This window comes from Protomyctophum parallelum (genome assembly GCF_964188405.1).
Source record: "Protomyctophum parallelum genome assembly, chromosome: 18".
NCBI lineage: Eukaryota > Metazoa > Chordata > Actinopteri > Myctophiformes > Myctophidae > Protomyctophum > Protomyctophum parallelum.
Window position 1 is genome coordinate 16,363,564 of NC_139716.1, and position 16,314 is coordinate 16,379,877.

At 43.2% G+C, this 16,314-nt stretch overlaps 2 protein-coding genes across 2 annotated transcripts; both read left to right on the forward strand.

Annotated features, from left to right (window-relative positions):
* Positions 1 to 4,148: 4,148 nt before the first annotated feature.
* Positions 4,149 to 5,522, forward strand: LOC310875996 (polyubiquitin-C-like; the record flags this gene model as incomplete). Its single annotated transcript, XM_083789444.1, has 1 exon — positions 4,149 to 5,522. The coding sequence occupies one exon, from the start codon at positions 4,149 to 4,151 to the stop codon at positions 5,520 to 5,522; it is 1,374 nt and encodes a 457-aa protein (XP_083645570.1).
* Positions 5,523 to 7,682: 2,160 nt separating this feature from the next.
* On the forward strand, positions 7,683 to 9,512 carry LOC310875997 (polyubiquitin-C-like; the record flags this gene model as incomplete). The annotated part of the gene is made up of 1 exon (XM_083789445.1): positions 7,683 to 9,512. The coding sequence occupies one exon, from the start codon at positions 7,683 to 7,685 to the stop codon at positions 9,510 to 9,512; it is 1,830 nt and encodes a 609-aa protein (XP_083645571.1).
* Between the last annotated feature and the right edge of the window lie 6,802 nt (positions 9,513 to 16,314).

A 16,314-nucleotide genomic window follows, 5' to 3' on the forward strand; every position in this document is an offset into this window, starting at 1 on the left:
CAATGCTGGGGCCACTGATCTATAGGTCTATAGCCGTTTGTCTCTGAATTATGGCTCAGATTGAGTTGGATTGAACAACGTGCCAATGTTAGTGGCTCAATACTATAAATCGTTGTTACAGTGCTGTTAAAATATTAATGCTTCTGAAGACTCTATAGCCGATTCTCTCTAACTGTTTTTGGTGAACCTGAAACGGTCTTGTTTTCCAAGTGAAATAGAGTGCTGTCTAATGGCGCCAACAGCGCCCAGAGGTTTTAGTGGAGCTCTATGAGTTAATTTCCATATCATCCCAAACCTACTCACAGGTAGCCTTGGAAACCTAGACGTTTTTATTTCCAGGGAGAAAAACAAATTCTGGGACCGAGTCCACTTCAATTCGATGTAGAGAGTAGAGTAGCGCAAACGTCGATCACTCTCTGCTGATTTCTGAACGTCTCACCTTTGTTAAATTGACGCACGCACACCCTTACACATGCACACACTCCTCTCTCTCTCTCTCTGTTGCTCTAATTAATTAGTCTCATGTCACGCAGCTGCGTCTAGATTCTCCCGGCGGATCCTGCCGGGAGCTGCCTATACCATAGAAAGCATAGGTGGACCCCAGGCTAACTCACAGGTGGTTGCTGAGCTTGTTAATCACCACTATAGTGCTCACAGGTGCTTGCTGAGCTTGCGCTCCTGTCTCTCCTTGGCCTCGAAGGCCGCCTTGGTGTCCAACAGTTCGTCCAGTTGGAGCCGGACTGTGGCCATGTCCAGCTGCGCGGCCTCACAAAGGCCCTTTAAGGCGGCCGACTCCACCCTCAGCTGTGTGGTGGCCAATGAGAGCTGCTCGCTGTGCTGGCGGCACTGCGCCTGCACCGTATGGGCGTCGCTGAGGAGGGACTCCACGCTGGCGGCCACCGAGGCACACTGCGTCTCCGACATGCTCTGAGGAACAAAACGATATGGACGGACGGACAGACAGAAAGACAAGGACTGAGGAGGGATGGACAGAAAGACATGTAACGATTCATGCAACTCACGGTACAATTTCGAATCACGATACTATTGTTTTCCATTTTCAGATTATTTCGTTACTGATTTCGTTATCAGAGTTAGACTTTAACATATTAGCGCCCTTCACTTCACACAGGGGTGATTTTTTTCATTGCTTTTATGGCTTGGCCCCATCTCCACACAGAGGGCTAGTACAGTCGTTGCACCGCTCAGTTCACACAGGGGTGATTTTTTTTAATGCTGTAATGTATTTTCTTTTGTGATATCTGTAAACTTGTTTTTATTCTTCTTGTATGTATATCATTCTGTGAGGACGTCAGGAAGAATATCTGTTGCCAGGTGTAACAGCTAATGGGCATCCTAAATTAACTAAACTAAACCTTTAGGTATTTGTAATATCTCACCAGGTGTTCCACTTCCAGGGTCAGATCTATGACCAGTCTGAAGGTTGAACTCTCAGCTTCAGGAAGCTCCTCGGGGCTCTCCAGAATTATCTGCTGTGTTTTATACACCTCCTGTATACGACACATAATACATACTAATTAATAAGTAAGTAACCAATCAGAATGATCTGCTGTGTATTATAAGCCTCCGGTATATGACACATACTGTAAGTAGTCTACCAATTAATGAGTAACCAATCAGAATGATCTGCTGTGTATTATAAGCCTCCGGTATATGACACATACTGTAAGTAGTCTACCAATTAATAAGTAACCAATCAGAATGATCTGCTGTGTATTATAAGCCTCCGGTATATGACACATACTGTAAGTAGTCTACCAATTAATGAGTAACCAATCAGAAGTCACTCTTTATCCAGAGTGACTTAGGCTACAGGTAAAGATAAACAGTAACGACACACATACATAGAAATGAAAGCAGAGAGACAGTGTATAGTGCCTCAGTAAACTATATGAACACTGCATGTATAAACCAAGAACTTGGCATCAGTCTAAACAACATACTATCAAAATAATAATCTATACATTCCAAACAGTCAGGTCAGGCCCATGTTTGGGGTCACGGACCAAGTATCAATCACAAGTAAATATCCCTTTTTATCGTTGTTATTAGTCCGTGCAGTTCCACAACGGTTTGACTTACAGGAGAAACTGTAGAATTATGGATGAAATGAAAGTCTTCTGTTTTTAAACACCACCTTCTCTCTACGTTCCTCCTCCTCCTCTTCCTCATCCACCTCTTCCTCCTCTGTGGTGTGTCAGTGTGTTCGGCTGCTGCCTGGGGTTACTTAATCCCAGATTAACTGGCAGGATTAAAGAGCACGAGAGAGAGAGGGTCTATTTTCACCTTGGGGGCTGTATGTTGGGCTGGTCGGCAGGCCGCAGGCAGGCAGCAGGCGTACAACACTGGGGGCACAGAGAGACGATGAATTAGAATCATGTTGATCACAAGCAAAAAAACATAGAGCTCAGAGGCACAGTAACTTCACCGATCGGCAACTGAAAACTGGCAAGGGCTGGAGTGAATAAGAGCCAGGGTTTTTTAACAGCTGGGCTTGATGAGGAGATATGACACCAAGGTGTTCAGCTCCACAGAAAGTTGATGGTATGTCACAGCCCAGGCAGCCAGCCCATAACATTAATATGCTTGTCCTGTCAAAATAAACAACTAAACTAAAGTACATGGAGATATGGAATGTATGTCCAAAATGCAGGTCAAAGGTTTGTCCTTGGTTTCTGTGCAAAAGTGTGCATGCAGCATTTCACGCAGATCGGTGCAGTTATATTATAGGTAAAGATGTGAAAAGCTGCCTCAAGTTGAGACCTGTTATAGCGCCACCTTGAGGCCCTCAACGTGGCGCTATAACAGGCCGTTCTGGGAGATTTGGGGCAGAGGTTCATCGTTGGCATCCAGGGTGTGTGTGTGTGTGTGTGTGTGTGTGTGTGTGTGTGTGTGTGTGTGTGTGTCTGTGTGTGTGTGTGTGTGTGTGTGTGTGTGTGTGTGTGTGTGTGTGTGTGTAAAGTTTGGCATCGTCCGGGTTAACGCCAGTGCCGGAGATTAGTTGTACACGGACGGACGGACGGGCACACACACACACACACACACACACACACACACACACACACACACACACACACACACACACACACACACACACACACACACGGACGGATGGACGGACGGACGGACGGACGGACGGAGTGCAAAACATACTGTCCCCATGCCTTCGGCTGGTAGAGACAAAGGGATATTTACTCAGGACCCATAACAAAATGGGTGCACCTCCCACTGTTTGGGAAACAGTGTTGAGTGTTCAAAAATCTGGACAGACATACCTTGCAGTGACAAAGCCAATAAACAAACGACCACTAGAGAGCTCTATCAACAAACAATCCAACAGTGTGTAGCAGTCATTGCCTTGTAGAATACATTGTATTATAATTATGAAGGGAAGCTTAATTGTTTATTTTATGTTGTAATGTTTTATATTTTGATGACATACTTCATCACGAACTGCATTAGACGGCTTATATTTTTAACGTTTTAATTTAATATGTAAATTAATACATAGCTAGACCAATGTTTGTATTTGTTGATATGTTTTCTGCTCTGTTGATTAATTTAATTCATCGAGATATATAGTACCACAATGGAAACCCATGTATGTAAGTAGGCCTACCCATGCATTCTTTTGTGATATCCTCCTATAGTCCTAGCTTGCCTATGTGAATGTGCCTCGTGCTGTTTACGTTTATTACATGAACACATGTTGTGTTTAGATCGTCAAAGACCTTGTTTTTAGACATGTTGAAAAACATGTTCGTCCCTGGGTGGACTCGAACCACCAACCTTTCGGTTAACAGCCGAACGCGCTAACCGGTTGCGCCACAGAGACTTTGCTGCTGAAACTGTATGCCTCACAGGCACTACTGTGTTGTAGTGTGTTGTTCACTCCGGTTGTGATGATGACTCCTAATTTGGGCCTTGTGTGTATAGTGTTAAAACAAATCTAAGAGAGCCAATCACAGCAAGGTCAGTAAGTATACTATGACAGAACTGTGACATCACTGTCATTATAAGAGAGGGTACGTTCAAACATTAGGTGCAGTTTTCATTGTTGGTTGCAGAGGGTAGGATACTATAAGACTAAGATCAAAGTATAGATAGTAAAGCCGAATTCATCAAACATGCAGATTTTTGTGAAAACCCTCACTGGGAAGACCATCACGTTGGAGGTTGAGCCAAGTGACAACATTGAGAATGTCAAAGCCAAGATCCAAGACAAGGAAGGAATTCCCCCTGACCAACAGAGGCTCATCTTTGCAGGCAAGCAACTGGAAGATGGACGCACCCTTTCTGACTACAACATCCAGAAGGAATCCACCCTCCATCTTGTTTTGCGTCTGAGGGGAGGAATGCAGATCTTTGTCAAGACACTCACTGGTAAGACCATCACTTTGGAAGTGGAACCAAGTGACAACATTGAGAATGTCAAAGCCAAGATCCAAGACAAGGAAGGAATTCCCCCTGACCAGCAGAGGCTAATCTTTGCAGGCAAGCAACTGGAAGATGGACGCACCCTTTCTGACTACAACATCCAGAAGGAATCCACCCTCCATCTTGTTTTGCGTCTGAGGGGAGGTATGCAGATCTTTGTCAAGACACTCACTGGCAAGACCATCACTTTGGAAGTGGAACCAAGTGACAACATTGAGAATGTCAAAGCCAAGATCCAAGACAAGGAAGGAATTCCCCCTGACCAGCAGAGGCTAATCTTTGCAGGCAAGCAACTGGAAGATGGACGCACCCTTTCTGACTACAACATCCAGAAGGAATCCACCCTCCATCTTGTTTTGCGTCTGAGGGGAGGTATGCAGATCTTTGTCAAGACACTCACTGGCAAGACCATCACTTTGGAAGTGGAACCAAGTGACAACATTGAGAATGTCAAAGCCAAGATCCAAGACAAGGAAGGAATTCCCCCTGACCAGCAGAGGCTAATCTTTGCGGGCAAGCAACTGGAAGATGGACGCACCCTTTCTGACTACAACATCCAGAAGGAATCCACCCTCCATCTTGTTTTGCGTCTGAGGGGAGGTATGCAGATCTTTGTCAAGACACTCACTGGCAAGACCATCACTTTGGAAGTTGAGCCAAGTGACAACATTGAGAATGTCAAAGCCAAGATCCAAGACAAGGAAGGAATTCCCCCTGACCAGCAGAGGCTGATCTTTGCAGGCAAGCAACTGGAAGATGGACGCACCCTTTCTGACTACAACATCCAGAAGGAATCCACCCTCCATCTTGTTTTGCGTCTGAGGGGAGGAATGCAGATCTTTGTCAAGACACTCACTGGCAAGACCATCACTTTGGAAGTGGAGCCAAGTGACAACATTGAGAATGTCAAAGCCAAGATCCAAGACAAGGAAGGAATTCCCCCTGACCAGCAGAGGCTCATCTTTGCGGGCAAGCAACTGGAAGATGGACGCACCCTTTCTGACTACAACATCCAGAAGGAATCCACCCTACATCTCGTCCTGCGACTGAGGGGAGGGCAGTAAATGATTCCATAGCCTGAGCTAACGTGTTAGGTTTCTGGTCTAGAGGGGCGGGTCGCGGCTCAGATTTGCGCACGCCCTGATTGGATCTCATCAATCTGTCCGTCACCCCCGGCCCCTCCTCTCCCCCCTAGTGCAGCGCTACGTCACATCATTTGGAGCGACGCCCACCCGGAAGGGTTGACTCCCACTTTTAGACCAGAGCGGCCAATGCGTTCCTCCAGGCTTTCAATTTTTGCACCAACAAAAATGAAAGCCTGGTACCGAGGCTAATGATTCCATAATCTTAGTTTTTTTTTTACCTTACTTTTTTTTTTACCTGGCTACAGAGCTTACATTTAAGTGATGCACATGATAGGGGCCCTGTTGAATGACAGAACTCGGGAACGACCTGATAATCAATTATTAAATAACTAAAGGGGAAAAAAAGAATACAAAACAAAATATTAGCAAATAAGTTATAATAAGTAAATTACCAATATATTTGCAGAAATAATCTATTAAAAGAAAGATAAAAAGAGGTGAGTGTTGGCCCGGGTGGCTGCGTAGCCGTCGGCACCTTGGCTCGTAATCCAATCTGGCAGTGTGCCATGGGTTCTTGGGTCAAATAATGATATGCGATTAAAATGCGATTAATCAAGATTAATTAACTACAAAGCCTCTGATTAATTAGATTAATTTTTTTAATCGAGTCCCAGCTCTAAAAAATACATAGCTAGACCAATGTTTGTATTTGTTGATATGTTTTCTGCTCTGTTGATTAATTTAATTCATCGAGATATATAGTACCACAATGGAAACCCATGTATGTAAGTAGGCCTACCCATGCATTTTTTTGTGATATCCTCCTATAGTCCTAGCTTGCCTATGTGACTGTGCCTCGTGCTGTTTACATGAACACATGTTGTGTTTAGATCGTCAAAGACCTTGTTTTTAGACATGTTGAAAAACATGTTCGTCCCTGGGTGGACTCGAACCACCAACCTTTCGGTTAACAGCCGAACGCGCTAACCGGTTGCGCCACAGAGACTTTGCTGCTGTAACTGTATGCCTCACAGGCTCACACATCTGACGTCACCAACCGTCAGCTTTGGATTCTCGTTTTATCAAGTGTTACCGCCAATTTACCGGTATCTATGCATGCACTAATTGCCTGTAGCAGAAAAACGCCCTATATTGTCTGAATCAACTTTGTTTGTTTACGTATTAAAAGAGTGACTTATTTGAGAGCTGTTTCAGCATAGGCCTAAAATGAGAAGCATATTTTGAATAATCAATTTATAATCACTGGAACAATTTTATTTTTATTCCTTCTGAATCTTGAAAGGTAAAAAACGACACGCGCGCGCGCACACACACACACACACACCCACACACACACACACACACACACACACACACACACACACACGCACATAACAATAAAATAGAACAGAAATGCATTCAGCCATAAAAACATGTCATGTTTACAAGTCCTACACTTGATAGTGATGACTGATGAGTCACATGAGGTGCTAATTACCCTCAGCAAGGATCGCAAGAGATTAAAGAGTACAATTTTTTCTTTGCGATTATCCTGATTTACATGGAAATTGTCACAAGGAAAGGTAAGGAAAGGAAAGGTACTATGTTTACCCAGGGTAACTGGACTAAGCTCAAGAACTTGTTTACAGCCAGGTGTGTCTGACTGTGTGTCAAACATTTTGGTCTTTTGACTTTAGCTCGATTGTCTAGTGCTGCCGGAGAATGCAGTCGCTCCTTCTGATCTGTGGAGCACTTTCATGCTTCCTGGCCAGAGGATGAACTGGTTTTGGTGGCTAAAACAAAATTACATAATCATTTGTTTGTGATGAATGAAGTAGCTTTCAGATAGTGACTAGTATAACAACGCAAGAAAAGTCCATACTGTGTTGTAGTGTGTTGTTCACTCCGGTTGTGATGATGACTCCTAATTTGGGCCTTGTGTGTATAGTGTTAAAACAAATCTAAGAGAGCCAATCACAGCAAGGTCAGTAAGTATACTATGACAGAACTGTGACATCACTGTCAATATAAGAGAGGGTACGTTCAAGCATTAGGTGCAGTTTTCATTGTTGTTTGCAGAGGGTAGGATACTATAAGACTAAGATCAAAGTATAGATAGTAAAGCCGAATTCATCAAACATGCAGATTTTTGTGAAAACCCTCACTGGGAAGACCATCACGTTGGAGGTTGAGCCAAGTGACAACATTGAGAATGTCAAAGCCAAGATCCAAGACAAGGAAGGAATTCCCCCTGACCAACAGAGGCTCATCTTTGCAGGCAAGCAACTGGAAGATGGACGCACCCTTTCTGACTACAACATCCAGAAGGAATCCACCCTCCATCTTGTTTTGCGTCTGAGGGGAGGAATGCAGATCTTTGTCAAGACACTCACTGGCAAGACCATCACTTTGGAAGTGGAGCCAAGTGACAACATTGAGAATGTCAAAGCCAAGATCCAAGACAAAGAAGGAATTCCCCCTGACCAGCAGAGGCTGATCTTTGCAGGCAAGCAACTGGAAGATGGACGCACCCTTTCTGACTACAACATCCAGAAGGAATCCACCCTCCATCTTGTTTTGCGTCTGAGGGGAGGTATGCAGATCTTTGTCAAGACACTCACTGGCAAGACCATCACTTTGGAAGTTGAGCCAAGTGACAACATTGAGAATGTCAAAGCCAAGATCCAAGACAAGGAAGGAATTCCCCCTGACCAGCAGAGGCTGATCTTTGCAGGCAAGCAACTGGAAGATGGACGCACCCTTTCTGACTACAACATCCAGAAGGAATCCACCCTCCATCTTGTTTTGCGTCTGAGGGGAGGTATGCAGATCTTTGTCAAGACACTCACTGGCAAGACCATCACTTTGGAAGTGGAACCAAGTGACAACATTGAGAATGTCAAAGCCAAGATCCAAGACAAGGAAGGAATTCCCCCTGACCAGCAGAGGCTCATCTTTGCAGGCAAGCAACTGGAAGATGGACGCACCCTTTCTGACTACAACATCCAGAAGGAATCCACCCTCCATCTTGTTTTGCGTCTGAGGGGAGGCATGCAGATCTTTGTCAAGACACTCACTGGCAAGACCATCACTTTGGAAGTTGAGCCAAGTGACAACATTGAGAATGTCAAAGCCAAGATCCAAGACAAGGAAGGAATTCCCCCTGACCAGCAGAGGCTGATCTTTGCAGGCAAGCAACTGGAAGATGGACGCACCCTTTCTGACTACAACATCCAGAAGGAATCCACCCTCCATCTTGTTTTGCGTCTGAGGGGAGGAATGCAGATCTTTGTCAAGACACTCACTGGCAAGACCATCACTTTGGAAGTGGAGCCAAGTGACAACATTGAGAATGTCAAAGCCAAGATCCAAGACAAGGAAGGAATTCCCCCTGACCAGCAGAGGCTCATCTTTGCGGGCAAGCAACTGGAAGATGGACGCACCCTTTCTGACTACAACATCCAGAAGGAATCCACCCTCCATCTTGTTTTGCGTCTGAGGGGAGGCATGCAGATCTTTGTCAAGACACTCACTGGCAAGACCATCACTTTGGAAGTTGAGCCAAGTGACAACATTGAGAATGTCAAAGCCAAGATCCAAGACAAGGAAGGAATTCCCCCTGACCAGCAGAGGCTGATCTTTGCAGGCAAGCAACTGGAAGATGGACGCACCCTTTCTGACTACAACATCCAGAAGGAATCCACCCTCCATCTTGTTTTGCGTCTGAGGGGAGGAATGCAGATCTTTGTCAAGACACTCACTGGCAAGACCATCACTTTGGAAGTGGAGCCAAGTGACAACATTGAGAATGTCAAAGCCAAGATCCAAGACAAGGAAGGAATTCCCCCTGACCAGCAGAGGCTCATCTTTGCGGGCAAGCAACTGGAAGATGGACGCACCCTTTCTGACTACAACATCCAGAAGGAATCCACCCTACATCTCGTCCTGCGACTGAGGGGAGGGCAGTAAATGATTCCATAATCTTAGGATTTTTTTTTTTAACCTTACTTTTTTTTTACCTGCACATGCACATGATAGGGGCCCTGTTGAATGACAGAACTCGGGAACGACCTGATAATCAATTATTAAAATAACTAAAGGGGAAAAAATAATACAAAACTAAATATTAGCAAATAAGTTATAATAAGTAAATTACCAATATATTTGCAGAAATAAATCTATTAAAAGAAAAGAAAAAGAGGTGAGCGTTGGCCCGGGTGGCTCGTAATCCAATCTGGCAGTGTGCCACGGGTTCGACTCCCGATTCCGATGGCCTTTACTGCATATCACCCCCCACCCCCCCATCTCTCTCCCCATTTCCTGTCACTCTGTCCTTCTATGAATATATAAAAAGTCGAAAGCCACAAAAAATATCTATATATAAAGAGGCGAAAAAAGAGGCTAGTGTCGTGTCTCACCGAGTAAGAGTGCATATATCATGATGACATGCAGTTTAATGTGCCTTGGGCAGATTCAAACCAGTGTCAGCTGCGGGAAGAAGGAAGAACTTGAGTCTATTTTAATTATTCATATGTGCTCTGATTTGGTGACCCACGAGGGGCAGAAAGAAAAAGGAAAGATGCCTCTCAAAATCGTCGTCAGAGGTGGAAGCAGGTAATAATTGTTCGGGTGAAAATCACTCATGTTTAGTGTTCTAGGGTTAAAATACATACATGCATACATACATACAGGGTTGAGCTTTCCTAGTCATTGTGACACTCCCATATTAGGAACAGCTGAGACACCTGGCTGAATAAAAGGGAGCCACACTCAGCCATCAGAGTAGCTGGCTGACTTGTGTTTGCCTGGTGGTGTGTTGGGGTTGTAGATGCAAGAGTGTCATTGACGGTATGCAGTATATGGTCTCGTATGTTTTTCTTATTTTGGGAATCCCACCCTGGGATAGGCTGCCTTGTTTCCCCCCACCTGTTGTAGGCTATACTATAGCTTTGTATGACTCTCATGCAGAGTTGCTGTTTGTTGGCTCCTGATCATTTAGTGTCTCGCTGCCCCATGGACCAGCTAGGAGTACTGACTGCGTGGCCTCTCCACGCCATGGCCTCGTATATATGCACTCATGCAGCGCTTTTCCAGCTCCCGTTGGTTCGGTGGCATGCTCCAGGGACCGAGCGCTGATGACAGCATGGCCTCTCATTGCCTAGTGTGGCATTCTTAAAGGGCTGCCTTTAACATATTGTATTTTTATTTTAAATTGTAATTATGTCTATTAATATTGTCCTTTTGTTTCATTAGGAGGAGATCTGTGCCCCTGCTGTTTTAGTCCTTATTATTTTGGTTATTTGATTTTGTTTAAGTTTTGTTTTGTGCAAACCAGCTCATTCTGACATTTACGCAAATAATAGGTTTTGAATATAGGCTAAAGTATATTTGGCTCTGCCCCAGCAGTAGCAGTAGTACGGGTGGGCTAGAGTTGTCTTGGGGTTTTATCTAGTATAGTGCATGGCTTGTGAAATCAGTGTTTTGTGTATCTAATTTTATCCTTTTGTCTTGCAGTGCCAGTGTAATCATCCCTTTTAAATAGGTTGTTCAAATACATTCTATTTCTAACCTGATGATCCTTCCTCTAGTTTTAAGTGATTAAAGTATTCTGCCTTGAGCCTGAATACATTAATACATTATTACATTTTTGTGCTGGAAACGCATGTCTCTGCTCCCTATGTAAAACTGTTGGGTATTGTGTATTATCATATATTCTCTGGGTGGAGCTCTCAGAGTGGCGTAGTCTGGTGTTCTGTGTCCTGGCCTAATTGCATGCATACAGTTACGGACCTTTAAAATTGGCTTGAACACCAAGGACCATAGCATAATAACAGGACAAAAGCCAGGTCAAAATTACAATGACATTTCATTCATGAATCATAATCACACATCAGTGGCTTTTGGCAATCGATAACTGAGTGAAGAAACTGTTCCATTATACAAGGTATCTTGTTTATTGGCCATCTTGTGGGCAATAAACTGAATACAAATTCATAACAAATTATTCATTAATACATGAACTAAGATCACAATAAAACATTGAAAGTGAAGTGATCATGACTTTCGTATCGCTTTATGCATACAATCACTTTGTTTTTTTTTAACAATATATTTATTGAATTTTCTTTTTTTTGACAAACAGACAATACAACAAAACAATACATAATACAGACAATACAATACAATTACTTAAAATGAAAAACAAACAAAACAAAATAACATACATATATAAGTATAGTATATTAAAATAATGGCACTTAAAATGGTAACAACAACAGAGTCCTTATGGCCACAAGACCAAACAGCTGCAGAGAATAAAATTTGACAATTTCCACCATTAAATAAGATAAATCATTAACCGTAATATATTGGATAAACCTTCCCCATATCTTATAAAACATCTTCTGTTTATTCTTCAAAGTATAAGTAATTCTTTCCAGAGGAAGACACAATGATAACTCCCTAAACCACTGAGCAATACTGGGTTTGCCTATCTTTTTCCACGATAAGGCTATAGCCCTTTTGGCTTGTAGTAAACATAAATCCAGGAATCTTTTTTCGCTACTCTGAATCTTATGGCCAGGTGGGTAAAGACCTAATAGAAACAGTTTTGGGTCAAGCTCAATATCTATCGACAATATCTTCTGAATCTCCCTCCTCACTTCTTCCCAGAATTCTTTCACTCTTGGACATGCCCACAGACAATGGAAAAGTGTACCTTTGTCTTTACCACATCTGATACAAGTATCTGGAATATCTGCACTAAATTTATTTAATTTCTCTGGAGTGACATAAACCCTCATATTGCAACAGTTTTAACCGAGTGTTACCCGTCTGGGATTGAGCATCCATACAGGCTGAGCTCCACTCTTCCAATGTCAATTCCTCTTGTAGATCATCAGCATTCCATGCATTATATTTGGATTCAGAGGATTCAGGAGAGAATTCTACTAACATAGAGTATAAATCAGAAATGATGCCCCTATTAAAGGGGTTTCTGATAAGCTCTTTTTCTATTGTTGACAGGGGAGGGAGTGTCAGAGAATTCACCTGTTTAACCCCTATAAAGCTTCTGAGTTGTAAATACTTAAAGAAGTGTGTACGGGGTAAATTGTATTTAGCAGCTAGTTCATCAAAAGAGAATAGATTCCCCCTTTTGTCAAAAACATCCTTCCATTGTTTAATCCCTTGCTTGGCCCATATTTTGAAGCCCCCATCCGCCCTTCCTGCATGGGGTGAAATATTCATTTCCCCAAATTGGGCTGAATCGAAAACTGGGTTGGATATCCAAAAGATAAAGTCTGACATCCTGCCAAACTTTAATCATGTTTTTAACAATAGGATTGCATTTTATCAGTTTTTTACTTGAATTAGAGTAAAGATATTTGGGCAGTGGGAGCTTCAAAGAGTATGATTCAATGTTCCTCCATGTGGGGGATCCCTTCTCCGTATAATAGAACATTATAGTTCTCAACTGAGCACTGGCAAGTGGCAACCACATTGTCTTTGAGTCTCAGTTTGGTGTTTGTCCATGCATTTTGTAAAATCTTGGTTGGCAACTTGGCAAGTAGACCCAGGATCTTGCAACCAGACAGGGAAATGGTTTCTGTAGTCCAACATGTTGAGACAGATTTGAACTGGGGTGTCCAACTTGATACTACTTATTTATAGTTTTGTGGGGTGCTATAAGCGCTCAAAATAAGGGGCTCTATGTGTAGGCCTGTCTGTCTGTCTGAAGCACAGAATGGTTTGTTGCATGACCTATTGACCCCTGCAGATATCAATGGTGTCCTTCACAGTGAGCAGTCAGCTAATTGGGGCCGCATGGGGTCGCACGCACACACACACACACACACACACACACACACACACACACACACACACACACACACACACACACACACACACACACACACGGTGTGATTTTTTTGTCTTTTTTTTCTAACTCTTTAGGGGATTCCATTGACACAAGGATCCACACCTTCATGAACCCAAGTGATGAAGAAAAGGAGAAGGACAAGGTGAAACATCCTATATCAGAGGCCTGCAACCTTTTTTGTCAGGTGAAACCTGACTAATGAATAGGCCTCCCTCTGGAGTAACCAAGGGGCCAGTGAGGCTTTCCAACGTTGAAGCACGGGGCCCTAGTGGTAAGAGGAAGGACTGCAAGCGGACCCGTGGATTCATGACGAGGAAACCCTGTGCAGCTGGGCTTTAACATTGAGCGCTCGGTTGCACTTCCGCATTGGTCCAATGCGGAAATGCCTTAGAGCAGGGGTAGGCAACCTTAGGCACGGGTGCCAACATTGGCACAGCAGAGGGTGGTCACTGGCACACTGGCACAAGTGTGAGAGAGATGATTTTTCTTTTAAATTTAAATGTATATAAAAAGGTTTAAAGTTAAATTAAGTCCACTCACATCTGTATAAAAATTACATCCTGCACATAATTCTACATTCATTTAAACTCACATTCATTGAACTCTGACTGGGGAGACAGTGGTACAGATACAAATTTAGTCTAAAAATCATACATGCTGATGTGAAAGAAAAAAATGTAAAGAAGGAGAAAAATGTAAGGTTGCTATGTGTGTATGAACAATCAAAATGGGATGGAAATATATAATTTGAATGTGGTGTCATAATTAAACTTAATATGGCACGCTGACTATCAAGAAAATAAAGACACGGCACTTCATGTCGAAAAGGTTGCAGACCCCTGCCTTAGAGTATATATATTTATAGAGAAGGCACCCAGAGGAAATCTTGAGGCGAAATGGACATAGTGGCCGAATGAAGGTATTGCAGCCTGGCCCCAAACACATGAACGCGCTGTCCGTTGACTATCATTGTACACGTTCACGACGGACGACGCTCGTGCGCGTTCAACGGCAGCGCGTTCATGTGTTTGGGGCCACTCACCATTGCAATCCGTCCCAGAATGCACTCTGTTCCTACCAGGAAGGAGGAGTGATTCCGCCTCATGCACTTTTGAGCAACTCAATGCAAGTGGATGGGAGGAGAACTCGGGTGTCTTCTCTATAGATATATATACTCTATGGGAAATGCGCCCAAAAAGGCTGAAATAAGACGGTCCTTCCGGGTGCTTCAAAACGCCACTGAGCAACTTCCACTGACATGAATAGCGGGGGGGGCGTGGAGCTTCGCGCCATATCAGTCTCTATCCTTTTAATACTCTATGGGAGTAACACTCTGTCCCTATCACCCCACCTAACTCCGTCTTACTCTATATGGATCTGGCCTTTAAGCCAATGGGAGCCGCCTAGAACGTGGCGAGCCAATCGTGTAGTAGTGACCTAGTCATATGATTGGATGCCTCGGCAGAAGTCTGCAATGCCCAGACCACACTCTCAACCATGAGGACATAGAAGCAGAACTGTGGTCACGCCATCCACACTTCGGAGAAAGACAGTCCTCGCTATCCTCGCTTCAAAATCTGTTGCACATCTACATGGCGTTTTACGGTTAGGCGAAGTGATGGTGCGTTCAAAACAAGCTCGTAAATTACAAAATATGGAAATAAATACTATTCTACTACAGTGTAGACAAACCCCCCCCCCCCCCAAACACACACACGCACACAAAGTTGTGTGCACTCTCTCACACACCCAACTATAGCTTGCAATGACATCTAGCATATATGAAGACTACTACACACACAAACATTATGCACATTGTGTAAATGTATACCTATTATGTAACCTTGTGCGCACCTATACAGTGCGCACATAGATATTTAGTACATGGATATTATTAGAGCTATAATGCACACAGCTAAAGCACCTCAAAGTGTACCATGTTACGTACAATCTACATACCTTGCTACGGTATTCTTCTCAATACTATATGTTATTATATTTATATGTTGTGTCTTTATTGTTATTGCTGTAAAATGTTGATCAATGAGGAATCAGGCAAGGTCTAGTGGACTGGGATATGTAAGCAAAGTTATGCAGATTTAAATGTAACTAATGTAATTAGACTAATTACATTAGTCACCCCTCCTGTGACTAATGTCACAGGAGGGGTCTCTGGGGCTGACACTATCTATATGAGCAATTTAACATTGTCTATGTATTACTCTACAACGAATACCGATGGAACACAAACCTGTTGCCCTGATCATAACTGATATAATCAGAAACCACCACCCAACCAGTCTGCCCTGCAGTGCAGCTCAAATTACTGGTTATAAAAGTATTTGTTATTTGTTATAAATATTAAGTATCACATTTGCTTGATTGCCTGCAGACAGTTTGTGATCAAAATGTAATTAGAAAATTGTGAAATCATGACACTGACTGACTGGACTGACAGAGAGACTGAAAGAGAGAGTGAGAGAGAGGGAGAGAGGTCGTCGGTCCATGATGCGTGACAAATTATTTGAAATAAAACCTTTTTTTTGCACACACAGTCCTACATGACATGACAGCATACCTTTTCACTTCACTCGAGTGATGAGTCGTTTTGTTTGTGAGCGGAGCGGCTGTGCACTCAACTAGCCTGCATGTGTTCAACTTGTTTTTGTTTGCATGTCAGGGGGCAGAGGCTAGATCTATACAAGATCTTACACACATCATATTAGATTATTATCATCTTTACTGTGCTATTATTGCCATTTGCCAACATCAGCAGTAGGCTACAAAACATTGGATAGGTCAGGGGTGGGAAACTTTGATGATGGAGAGGGCCACTATATTTCAAACTCACTCAGGGCCACAATGCATATAGACAAAAATAGCTGATCTACA